Below are 13,132 nucleotides of genomic sequence, written 5' to 3' on the forward strand. Positions count from 1 at the left end.
CTTGATGAATTGAAAAGGAACCCAAAAGCACCTTTTTCGCGGCTCTCCAATTTTATTACAGGTAGAAAAATAATATTTTAAATTACAGAAATCAAAAATATATTTTTGTATTGTAATAATAATTTATTTGCATTGCAATTTTTTTTACAGATGTGGCTAATGGAAAGGCTAGAACTAATTAGCCCTCCGGACAATATTGAGAAGTACACTCCCAATTGCTTCGTGAGAAGGAAGAAACGCTTCCCTAAAATTGGGCGCCATGGGTGGAGAAAGGTCTTCGAATCTCGCAATTTTGCTATCAAGTTGGTCGTCCCATGGTGGAAAATAGAAAGGATGGTTGGTGTGAACAAGCAACCTTTCTGCCGTCTTCCAAGTTTGTCTCGTATGACTTATTACTATCCCTGTAGGGTAAAAAGACAATACGGCTTGCTTCAGAATACTCCTTCCGGGGATCTTCGTCCTCCCTATGAGTACCCTGTCTCTCAGGAAGTAGACAGATTTGATGGTCATTGAGTGCTAGACCTTTATGGAAAGTGATTACCCAAAAGGTTCCTCTTTCCTTGCCCAATGATGTGAAGAAGTGGTTGCTGAAGAAACCTTCGAAGGATTCGAAGAAAGATCAGGGTAAAACTGATGTGAAGAGTCGTCCAGGAGACAAGGTGATTCCTGCCAAGGAACACTTAGGTGCAAGAGTTGAATTTAACACACCTGCAATGCCTAGGAAGAAAAGTACTACCAAAGATAAAGGAAAGTTAACACCACAGAGAAAAAAGCTTGGGTAGAAAAGAAGCATAGAGTCCTAGCTGAAGGGGAAACCATCTATTCAAATATTGAATGTAGGTCCTCTAAAGGATGCCTACTAGCTAAGGTTATGGATGACGAGGAAGAAACAGACAAAAATTGGAAAAGGGCTAGGAAAGAAAAGAAAGATTAGGAGCATTGCTTAATTTCAAATTATTAGACTTAGTTTATATTTTTCATTTAAAGTTAATTTATTTCAGCTTTATTAAAATTCCATCAATAATGTAATTTTATTTTATTAATGAAATTCCAGCTTTTAATTAAATTAATTACTTTAAATTTATTTTATTAAAGCAATGAAAACCGAAAAAAATTAATTTTCCAGAAATTCTTCGAGTACGGAAGTCGAAAATTTTCCGAAAAAACGCCGAAATTTGCCCAGAATTTGTCTGTGAATTGGCGCCGCTTATTTGCAACTGGCGCCTGCCAGAGTAGTCTGGCGCCAGGCGCCAATTCCATCAGCTGGCGCTAAGGGCCGTTGGCTGGCGCCAGATTCTTCCATGCGACGCCGATATTTCTCCGATCTTCTGTCGAATTTTTTATTAACTCAGGGACGCGAGAATGTCGAAAAATAAGGTGGCCGCACCCGTAAAGGGTTGCCTACGTATCCTTTCTTAAGGAATCAGGCCAAATGTAGCTCTCTTGAGTATCCTATTCAAGTAATTATGGGTTGTATTTCTTAAGCTGGTCAAGATTTGTCATGTTCGAGAATTCATTGCCATCCATATCAGTTAGTTTTGCTGCACCTCCTGACAGGATTGTTTTGACAATGTAGGGTCCAGACCAATTAGGTCTAAATTTTCCCCTTGAATCTAAAACATTTTTCCTTAGTGCTTTTAACACCAAGTCTCCTACTTTGATGTTTCTTGTCTTGACCTTCTTATTAAAATGCCTAGACATACGAGTTTAATAACACTGAGTGTGATGCAGAGCTTCTAGTCGTTTCTCATCGAGTACAATTAATTCTTCATATCTTGCCCTAGTCCATTCAACTTCATCGAGTTTACTCTCTAACGCAATGCGTAGAGATGGTATTTCTAGTTCGACAGGTTGTACAGCATCCATTCCATATACCAAGGAAAATGACGTATTTCCTGTTGATGTGCGAATTGACGTGCGGTAGCCCCACAATGCGAAGTGAAGTTTGTCAGGCCAATCCTTATAATTTTCCGTCATTTTCTCGATGATAGTCTTTAGGTTTTAATTAGCTGCCTCGACTGCTCTATTTGCTTGAGGCTTATAAGGGGAAGAATGATGATGTTGAATGCTGTATTTTTGTAGCAATTCTTCACATTCGGCTTGAAAGTGAGTTCCATTATCACTTATCATTTCATGTGGGACTTCGTATCGACAAATAATATTTCTTTCGATAAAGAGTGCTACATGTTTTGCGGTGAGTTTAGCGTATGATTGCGCTTCGACCCACTTTGTGAAGTAATCAATCGCTACTAAGATATATTCGTGGCCTCCTGTTCCTGGGGGAGTGATTTTGTCGATGATGTCGATTCCCCATATAGAAAATGGCCATGGCGATGTGTAGGTGTAAAGCAAGGATGGAGGAACATGTTGTAAATTAGCATAAATTTGGCACTTAGGGCATCTTTTTACATACTGATGGCAATCCCTATTCATTGTAGTCCAATAATATCCTTCTCGAATTATTTTCTGGACTAACATTTTGCCATTTATATAAGTGCCACAGATTCCTTCGTGGACTATTCTTATTGCTCTTTATGCATCCTTCTTTCCTACACATAAGAGTGCTCGACCCTTAGGTACCCTTTTATGTAGCTCATTGTCTATGAGTACATATTGGGAAGCCAAAAGCCTTAATGCTCGTTTTGCTCTTTTGTCAGCATGGGGAGGGTATTCTCCTTTGGTGACATAATTGAGTATATCCGTATACCACGGTTCTTCTTCTTCTTCTTCTCCGTCTTGGACTACCTCGTCGTCTTCTATAGCCTGGATGTATGCCGGTTTGTGCCTTTTTTCTATGGTTAGGGGCATTTGCTCGATTTCCGTGGGAATCCTAACCATTGAGGCTAGTCTTGCCAAGGCATCAGCAAATTGATTTTCTTCCCTAGGCAGATATGTGTATTCTACCTTCTCTAACTGATCAGTAAGAGTTTCCAGATAGGTTTGGTAAGGGGCTAGACTTTCACTCCTTACTTTCCACCTTTTAGATATTTGGTTGATGATCAGAGAAGAGTCTCCGAATATCCTTAACTTTTTTACTCCCAATGTCAAAGTTGTTTCAAGGCCTACCACGCATGCTTCATATTCAGCAGCATTGTTGGTAACGTCGAAATCAAGCTTTATGGAGATTGGAACATGCTCTTCTTTAGGTGATACTAGCAATACTCCAACGCCACATCCCTTTTGGTTTGAGGCTCTGTTGAAGTATAAGGTCCAAGTATCATCTTCAGTAACCATTAGGTCTTCGTCTGGAAATTCGTCGTCTTGTATTGGCGTCGAGTCTTCTATTGGAAAATCTGCTAGAAAGTCTGACACCACGGATCCTTTGATAGCTTTTTGTGGCATGAACCTTACATCAAACTAGGCTAGATTGACTATCCATCTCGATATGCGTCCATTGAGTGTAGATTTCTCGAATAGATACTTGAGTGGATCTAATCGGGAGACTACGAAGACGGTATGCATTAGCATGTAATGTCTTAATTTGGTTGTGGCCCACACCAAGGCGAGGCACAACTTCTCGAGTGGTGTATAGCGTGCTTCGTACTCGAGCATCTTCTTGCTTAGGTAGTAGATTTCATTCTCTTTGCCTTCTACTTCTTGTGCTAGCATAGCTCCCATTGTCTCTTTGGTAACCGTCAAATATAACCTAAGAGGTATTCCGGGAAGTGCTGGTGCTAATACGAGAGGATTTGCGAGATAGGCTTTGATCTTTTCAAAGGCTTTTTGACACTCGTCATCCCATATTACTGGTACATTCTTCTTAAGCTTTTTGAAGATTGGTTCACATATTGTCGTCAATTTTGATATGAACCTACTTATGTATTGCAACCGGCCAATAAATCCTCGATGTTTCTCAGTCTTGGGCGGTGGCATTGACATGATTGCTTTGATCTTGGTTGGGTCTACCTCTATTCCTCTAGAGCCTATGACATATCCAAAAAGCTTGCCTGAGGTGACTCCAAAAGCGCACTTAGATGGATTAAACCTCATGTTGTATTTTCTTAGCCTTTCGAAAAATTTCCTTAAGGCTACTTGATGGCCTGGACGGTCTTTTGATTTTACAATCATGTCGTCGACATATACCTCGACTTCTTTATGCATCATGTCATGGAATAAGGCAGTTGCTGCACGTTGGTAAGTAGCACCCGCGTTTTTCAACCCGAATGGCATTACCGTGCAGCAGTAAGTGCCCCATGGTGTTATAAAAGTTGTTTTCTCCATGTGTTCTTCTGCCATGAGAATCTAGTTATAACTTGTGTACCCATCCATGAACGAGAGGAGCGCGTGATTTGCCGTGTTATCTACCAGAATATCGATGTTTGGCAAAGGGAAGTCGTCCTTTGGACTTGCCTTATTTAGATCTCGATAGTCGACACACATTCTTACCCTTCCATCTTTCTTCGGAACTGGGACAACGTTGGCGACCCATTCGGGGTATTTGGATACCTTGATGAAACCTGTAGTTATTTGTTTTTGAACTTCTTCTTTTATTTTAAGAGCTACGTCGGGTTTCATTCGACGTAACTTTTGTTTTACGGGATTCATTCTTGGAAATAATGGTATAGTGTGTTGAGCTATTTCTCTATTAATACCTGGCATATCTTCGTATGACCAAGCGAATACATCGATAAATTCTTTAAGTAAGTTAATTAAATTGGTTCTTTCTTGTTTATTCAGTGTTAATCCGATTTTAACTTCTCTTTTATGGGTTGAATCATTTGAGATATCAACCGTTTCAGTTCTTCAATTACTGGTGTTTTCTTTTCGAGTGTTTCCATTGCTTTAATAATTTCTTTGTCTTTTTCATTGTTAGTTAAGCAATGCTCGTCATCTTGGGTTAGAGAAGAACACGAGAAATAAGGAGAAGGAGAAATATTATTATAATCTGAGATCATTACATCAAAGAGTGATATGTCCTTAGGGACTTGATCACCAACTATTCTAGGAGAAGAAATAGGAGGGGAAGGTGCTACTACTAAAGACTTAGAAGACTCTAGGAGGAAAGACTCTGACTTAGACTCTGATTCGGACGACTCTTCAAACATTGGTCCTTGCCCCGTTTTGATGGATATCTTCCTTCCACTTGGAGTAGTCACTTTGATAGTCTTGCGCCACCCTTGTAGTGATCCTTCAGCTGGAGTGATTAGCTTCGAGGGATCGAAGCTTTCGCTTTGTAGGACTTTTTGAATGAGCGAGGAGTTATCCTCTTTATAAGTTGGCTCATTCTTTTCTCGCCCAAATAGTAATCCCATGACGTTAAAGTCAAAGCATGGGGGTGCTTTCTCCTTGTGGACAGGAGTTGGGATTTCATCAGTGAAGTAGCAATCCAAGAAAATCTCGAATCCCGGTTGTCTTATGCCATTTGCAACAAATGGCTCGGGAAATTCATGGCATGGATAGTCCTCTCCTTCTTTTATGAATTGACCATTAAGTGTAAGAGGGTACTGATCCATTGGGATTGCTTTCTTTTGGATGCGAGCGTCTCTACGTGCCTTTGATTTTTCCTGGGCTCGCTTGAAATCTTTCCGGGTTTGTTCGAAACCAAGTCCGAAAGTGTCTAACTTAGGGAGGCCAGGTGACTCCAGCGGTTTTGCCATTCCTTTCTTCTTTCCTAGGGTCATCCCAGGAAGATGTCCTTGTTTCTTCAGCATGGCATTTACAATCATGTTGGAATGGGGGTCATGGCAAAGAGGGGTCCTTTCATCCTCCTGGATTAAGGAGACTTCTTCGTTAAAGCCCTATAGATCTTCATCATCCTCGTCGTGCTCCACATTAATGATTGGATTCTCTATAGATTTGATCCTCATAGGCGAAGCATCGATGGTGATAGGAATTCCGTCAACTATAGCTTTTACTTGTTGGTGGTGAGATGAAGGGACGGCCTTTAGGTCATGAAGCCAAGGGCGTCCCAACAGCAAATTGAACGAAGCTTTAATATCTACTACTTGGAAAGTAGTAGCATGTTCTATTGCTCCCGCCGTTACATTCAGGGTAATTTTGCCAAGAGCTTGACGACGAGTGTTGTCATAGGCCCTTATTCCTTGTGTAGACGGAGTTAAATCTTCGTCCCTTATGCCTAGCATCCTCGCAGTTCTAAGTGGACAGACGTTGATGGCCAATCCATTGTCTACAAGAGTCACAGGGACATTCATCCTCTTGCAAACTACTGTGAGGTTTAATGCCTTGTAGTGTTTGTCACCTTCCGGGGGTAAATCCTTGTCAGAAAAGGTGATCAAATTAATTGGACTAGGAAGATCACTTGTGAGGAAGTTGGCTAGTCCCTCAGGAGTAGTGTCAGAATCTATCCCAATTTTATCCAAGGCATTCATTACAGCCAACCTATGTTCTCAAGATGTTGCCAAAATTTTTCATACGTTCATCTCGACTTTTGTCTTCTTAAACTGCTTAACGATATCATTGTCTTCAATGATAGGTATGGGAACTTGTTGTGTGGCTGGCATAGGTTGTGTTAAAACGGGAGGTTGGATTCTCCCGGATCTTGTGAGGACATCTATCGATGAGTCTTCTTCAGCCCAAACGTCATCCGTGGCGTACGACACAGAAGGTGGAGATCCTATTATGTCTTTTAGATAGACATCTTCTTCATCACTGTCCCAAACTCCATTGATGGTTGCATCATCTTCTTGTTGCACTTGGACTAGTTTCTTTTCATCAATCATTTTCTGAACCAAATCCTTGAATTTGAAACAGTTTTCTATAGTGTGACCCCCTGATTGATGATACTGACAGTAATATCTATCTGTCCTTTTCAATGATTCGAATAGTCTCGGTTCTAGAGATTTGATCTCGCCACTCTCGGAGAGCATTTCGAACATTTGTGCATAGGGGATCCCAATTGGAGTGTAGATTCTATTACTCTTCTTGGGTTTTTCAGTGACTTGTAAGGGAAAACGCTTTGCCTCATAAGTCGTTCTCACTGGTGTGAATTCTCTTTTAGGTTCATCTTTCGGAAGTGGGACATCGTCACATTTCTTTTGGGGTTCCTTTATAGCTTTGAGAGCTTCACGTAGTAAATGTGATACCTCCATCATAGACAGTGTGAGCAATTGTATATCTTCCTTACTTGCCGGTTCTGGAAGGTTATCCTTGACATCGAAGAAGGTTTCCTCCTCCTTTTCTGTGGCATATATTTCTTCGACAGGTCTAATGAGAGACGAGGGGTCTACCTCGTTTTCCTCATCGGAGATAGCCGGGGTATGAGCGAGAGGTGCATTATCAATGCTTGGCTTCTTACTGACAGGGGGCAACGGTAGCTTGTTGTTGTCGATTAAGTCTTGGATAGCTTCCTTAAGCTTCCAACAGTTTTCGGTGAGATGGCCCCTACCTTGGTGATACTTACAGTGTGCATTGGGGTTCCAATTAGCCGACCTTTTTTCGACTGGTGGGTCCCCAAATGGTCCAATAGGAGTTATAAGACCTTTTGCATTTAATCGATCAAATGCGTGTCATAACTCATGCCAATAGGAGTAAAGTTTCTCCTAAATGGTTTCTTTTGTCCTTGATTATTCATAGCAAGGACTTCTCCTAAATTAAAAGTGCTAACATTGTTTGAGTGGGTGGTTTTGGAAGAAGAAGGATTGTCGTTCTTCTTTCCTTTCCAGCCATTGTTGGAGTTATTGTTGGCAGCTTTTAACTTAGCCAGGTCGTCTTCAATGTTGATTCCAATGTCATAGACGGCCTTGAAGGTATGGAGATTATTTTGATACTTGAGATGCTTGGAATATTTTTCTTGAAGGTTTTTGATGAACAACCTCACAAACTCTTTTTCACTTGGCACCTTAATCATCTTAGCTGAGGTTTCCCTCCATTTGTTAAAGAAAGAGGTGAAGCCTTCGTTCTCTTTCTGTTTGAGGATCTCAAGTTCCCTATGGTCAGTCTCAACCTGAATGTTGCACTTGTACCTATCGACGAAAGCGTTTACTATGGACTCCCAAGTAGAGGTCTTTTCTTTCTCGAGAGAAAAGAACCATTGTTGGCAAACGGTCTCAAGAGATAGTGAGAACAGAGAAGGGAAGACCTTCTTATCGATACCCTTAATACGCATTATTGTTTCAAATGATCTTAAGTGAAAATAAGGGTTATCGGTTGCTCTGAATTTTTGGATGTCGTTGTCATTGAACTTCTGCGGATGAAGATCTTTGTCCACCGAGACCCCTTTTGATGTAAGCCATTGAAACTTGTAATCGCTAGACAGCTTGCTTAGACTTTCTTGCATGAGATCCATCTGTTGTTGCTTCACGGGATCATCGATCTTGAGTACTAGGAGCTTCAGTGTCTCAGTCACGGTAACCAGTTGGTTCCTAAGCTCGTTGACTTCTTCTTGTGTTGCCATTATAGTCTTAGCTTTCCTCTTGCGAGCTATGGGTTTGTCGAAAAGTTGGACTTGTACGAAGAGGTTATCCTTGATTAACCGTCCTTCCTTTCTTGACCACGCGCTGTAATTTAAACCATTTTGCGTTTTAATTACTTGACTCGAATCAACTTGACTTTACGGTTTATTTTAAGGAAAGAATAAATAAAAAATTTGGTGCATATTTCGAAAATAATGTACATATTTTTAGGGAACTAAGTATAGTTTTTTAAATTGGAGGATTAATATCCGACCTACCCCCCTAAAAAAAATGACGGAAAAAACGCGCACACAAGACCCTCTTAAACATGGTCAAAGTATGTGTATTGGTGTGTGCGTTGAGTGTAAGTGACATGTTTGGACTCTTGTGTAAGACCATGGGACCTAGTGCCTAAACTCGATTAACGACTCAAACAAGTACTATTGACAGCAAAACTGAACTGAATTAATTAGCAAACTGATTAATTATATACTAGGTGATGACTCGACCAATAATCCAAAATGTCGGCCAAACGACAGGACTGGCGTCGCACTGTGGAGCTTGGCGCCAGACGACAGAGCTGTCGCCAGGCGCCACACTCCAAAGTGTGGCGCTACAGCTCAGACCTTGGCGCCAATATTGGAGCTTCGATCTTGGGACTGTTTTCGGAGTTATTAGTCAATTAGGGTATGCCTAAAGTCGTACTAGATCAATTCCGATTAAAATATTAGACTTTATAGACTCAAATTAATTAATTAATTAATTAATTAATTAGGCAAAGTTATTTAGGTCATTAATTTATTTAATCTCAACACAATTCAACAAACGATTAAGAGAAATCATAATATATATGCATAACAAATAATGCTAAATTAGTCAAGTAGGCACAATATGATGCAATGAGTTCGCAACCTAACCATGGCTCTAGTTCTCTAAAGTTCGGGATATGGGTTTAGTCAATAGAGGGTCCATGGTTAATTGTTCGGATGCACCGCGCGGAAGCCTAACCGTGAAGGGTTGGCGCGAGTGGATGGGACACCGCGAGTTTTAAAAAAAACTCGCTTCCATGGTTTGGTGAATTCAACATCTCGGATGTACCCTTTGTTGCACAGAGCGTTCAATCGGGTAGATGGAGCATGAATTCCCAGAGGGTTATGTCCATATGTAGAACACATATGGGTTTCAGAAAAGTGAGAAAAAAATCAATCAGGAAGTAGGATCGAGCAAACAATACGAAAACCCGGTCGAAATTAGAACGCATATTTCTGGCTCGGTATTGGGGGAGGTTGGCGCAAGCAATCAGAGACTGGCGCCAGCTTTTAACTGTAGCGTCTGGCGCCAATGCTGGCATCTGGCGCTACGGCTAAATGTCTGGCGCCAATGCTCTGGCCCCTGGCGCTACTTCCCACATGCCTCAGCAGCTTTCTGTGCTCGATAAAATTTTCCAGTTTCGCGCGGTGTTATTTCGGTCCTAGTTGTGAAAGATATTTCTCAAATTTCCTACGTGTAAAATCCTATGTTTTTAACTCATTACGGATGGTCTTTCCAATGAGATCTTTTTTATGCATATGACAATAATGTTAATCAAAATTACGCACATGAAATACTTAGAACGTTTCGAGTCTCATCCACTCATTCTAAATCATTGCCGAAACAAATTCAGGAATTAAAATAGAAATCCTCCCCAATGGAGTCGCCAAAAACTATAGGGAATAAATTTCAAGCGTTAACCCCTATCTTGAACCCCACTGTGATCATACACTAAAGTACGGTGGCGTCCAAAAGGGAAGAAGATAGAGCAAAAGAGTCGCCAACAAGTTTTAAGAACTTGTAAACCGTTCACGGGGTGAAGGTTACACCCCTTAACGATCCATGAGATCGTCAACTCCATAAGGTCTAGAACCAAATAAGGGTTCGGGGATGAAGGTACAAATCCAACCTAAAAGAGATTGAACCTGCCCCAATAATAGGCCTCTACTTTATTCTGATGGTATTCATGTGCACTTTTTAATTAACATGCAATCAATAGGATTAACCCTAAACCTGCTTATCTATGTTGGTTGAATATTAATGCACAAATAAAACTATTATTGGCGATCACTTGAAATTATAATCACATTAACCCTAAACAAGATTATTAATTATCTTATATAAGCGTGATTACAAGTACTGATTCCCTTTAAACATGCATAAAAAGTGTGATCAAGCAATAACAATAAATAATCATCAAGCAACATAATAATAAAATAATAACATAGTCATCATCAAAATAATAATAATAATAATAATAATAATATTCATAATCATCATGAATTATAACAATTATAATCATAATCACGTTAATGTTAATATTAAAGCATAATAATAGCAAGATCCTAGGCATGATATTAACAAGATTAATAACAAACCCTAGCATGTCACTAAACAATAAAAATCAAAGCTTTAGCCCTAACATGATACTAACAATCATAAATATTAGGAAGAACATAAAAGGCATCGTAACAATCATATTTAATATTAAAATTACCCTAGACATGATACTAGGAATATCATAATAACAATTTAAACATGATCATAACATCAATAAATCAATTAAAGCACTTACTTTGATGTCTCGTACCTCTTTCTAATAACAAAATACACACGTTAGTAACTTCAAGGAAAATAATAAACAATTAAACAATTAAATTAAATAATTGAAAGAGAGATTTGGGACCAAACCATCAGAAATTAAACCTTTCACGTCTAGGGCGAAGGTACCTTTGAATATGGCTAGATGTATCTAGATCTTGCGAATGCGGAATTTTGTATGTGAAAAGCAATTTTTAGAAGAGAGAGAGATGGATGAATGAATGAATTAGAAGAGAATGAGAAACAATTGAAAACTGATTGTAGGTGATTATAATTGAAAACTGGTTGTTGATGAGAATTGGTGAATGAAAACGGAGTTTTTACGTCGTTATTTATAGAGAAAATCAGCCCAAAAGATAAATTAACATAACAGAGTCCTGGCGCAACTGAAACAAAGCTGGCGCCAACCCTGACTAACTGGCGTCAGGCGCCAACACTAGCGCCAGGCGCCAATGGCTGGCGCCAGGTCTAGCTCCAGGCGCTAATTCCTGGAGTTAGGCGCCAGGCCTGTTTTTGACGCGTTTTCGAAAATCAGATAAATTTGCCGTACTGGAGGATAAAATCGTATCGTTTCCTCGAAAATGCTTTTTTTATTTTAATTAAAACTCTGAAAAGTCAACAAAACTCAATTTATCAATGCTAATTGAATTAGGAATGAAAACAACCTTCTAGAAGAATCTAGAAGACAAAAACCATTCCTGGAATGATAAATCATATAAGGCCCTCCCTAAGATCATTGGGCCGCACATAAGGCTCAAACCGGGCCCAGTTTAGTAAATTGGCCATAACTTCCTTAATATTCATCGGAATTGGGCTTATAATATATCGTTGGAAAGCTCTTGTCAAACCCCATCCAACTACACTACTATTGGACCCATATTATGGACCAACCAAACTGGATTGACTGTTTTCTTAAAATAAGTTTTCAAAAACAAAGAGAAGAGAAAAGAAATTAAAACTGTCCGCAACACTAAACTTTCCACACTTTCGCTTCATTCGATTGTGATTCGACGTGAAAGGTACTCATCACCGGGTTTGATTTTGGGGAGACACATTTGGGTGTCTACAGATGGTGAATTTTCGCATAGCACCCATCCCCAATAGACCACACACACCTTTGCTTCAGGAGATGTAAGCCCCACTTAATGCTATTCCAACCCCATGAATCCACCTTCCTTCTCTGCCAAGAATCTTCAAAAAAGGAGCTTTTGTTAATGCCATATTTAGCCTGGTAAACTTTGCTAAATAAGGATTCTGTATCATTCAGAATACGCCACCCTTGTTTTGCTAAAAGTGCTTGATTAAAGAACCGAGCATCAAGGATGCCTAATCCACCCTTGTCTTTAGATTGAGTTAGAACAGACCACCTTCTCCAATAAATGCCTTTCCCATTTCTATTCCCCAGCCACAAAAACCTAGCCATAATGCTGTTAAGTCTCTTTAAGACAACAACAGGACATTTGAAAACAGATAAAACATAGGTCCCCAGATTAGACAATACTGATTTTATGAGAGTCAATCTACCAGCATGGGACAGAAAGATCGAGTTCCAAGCGTTTAACCCCTCCTTAGCTCTATCAACAATTTTGCTAAAAATTTGTTGTTTAGAAGTGCCAAAGTCAGCTGGGATTCCTAGGTACACCCCAAAACTGTTACTCTTGCCAAAAAAAGTAGGGATAAACCTTAAAAAAATTTGTGATACAAACTCAACAAATTATATTGTATCGAAAATTTTATATAATACTAACCTTAAAAGGGGCATTTCTTTAAAAAAAAAATTTTTTTAAAAAAAAAAAAAAAAAAAAAAGCATAATTTATAGTCATGTAACATCAGTAAACTAATACTAATATGATATTATATCCTGATTTATAGTCGCATAAATCCTAGTGCCTTACATAACAGCAAATGAATATCAATATGATATATGTCTTTCAAAATTTAATCACTCCTACCTGACCTAAATTGGTTTTTGACTAAAAAGGATCGGAAAAAAGAACATCCATATGAAGGTAATTTAACAATATCTAAGTTATCAACTCAATAAAAGGCCCTTGGTCTGTGACTAGGGGTATTCAAAACTACCGACCCGTTTGACCCGACCCGCTAACCCGCAAAATACTCGACGGGTTTTTTTTTAATTTTTTCCCCA

General features: G+C 39.4%; 1 protein-coding gene across 1 annotated transcript; it reads right to left on the minus strand.

The window, feature by feature from the left end:
• Positions 1-12,045: 12,045 nt before the first annotated feature.
• On the minus strand, positions 12,046-12,744 carry LOC145634450 (putative mitochondrial protein AtMg00310). The gene is made up of 2 exons (XM_081685878.1): positions 12,731-12,744; positions 12,046-12,664 (listed from the first exon to the last, which is right to left on the minus strand). Exons 1-2 carry the CDS (start codon positions 12,742-12,744, stop codon positions 12,046-12,048), a joined length of 633 nt encoding a protein of 210 aa, XP_081542004.1.
• Positions 12,745-13,132: the final 388 nt, after the last annotated feature.

The sequence above is a fragment of the Chenopodium album genome, chromosome 1, assembly GCF_948465745.1.
Source record: "Chenopodium album chromosome 1, dcCheAlbu1.1, whole genome shotgun sequence".
NCBI lineage: Eukaryota > Viridiplantae > Streptophyta > Magnoliopsida > Caryophyllales > Amaranthaceae > Chenopodium > Chenopodium album.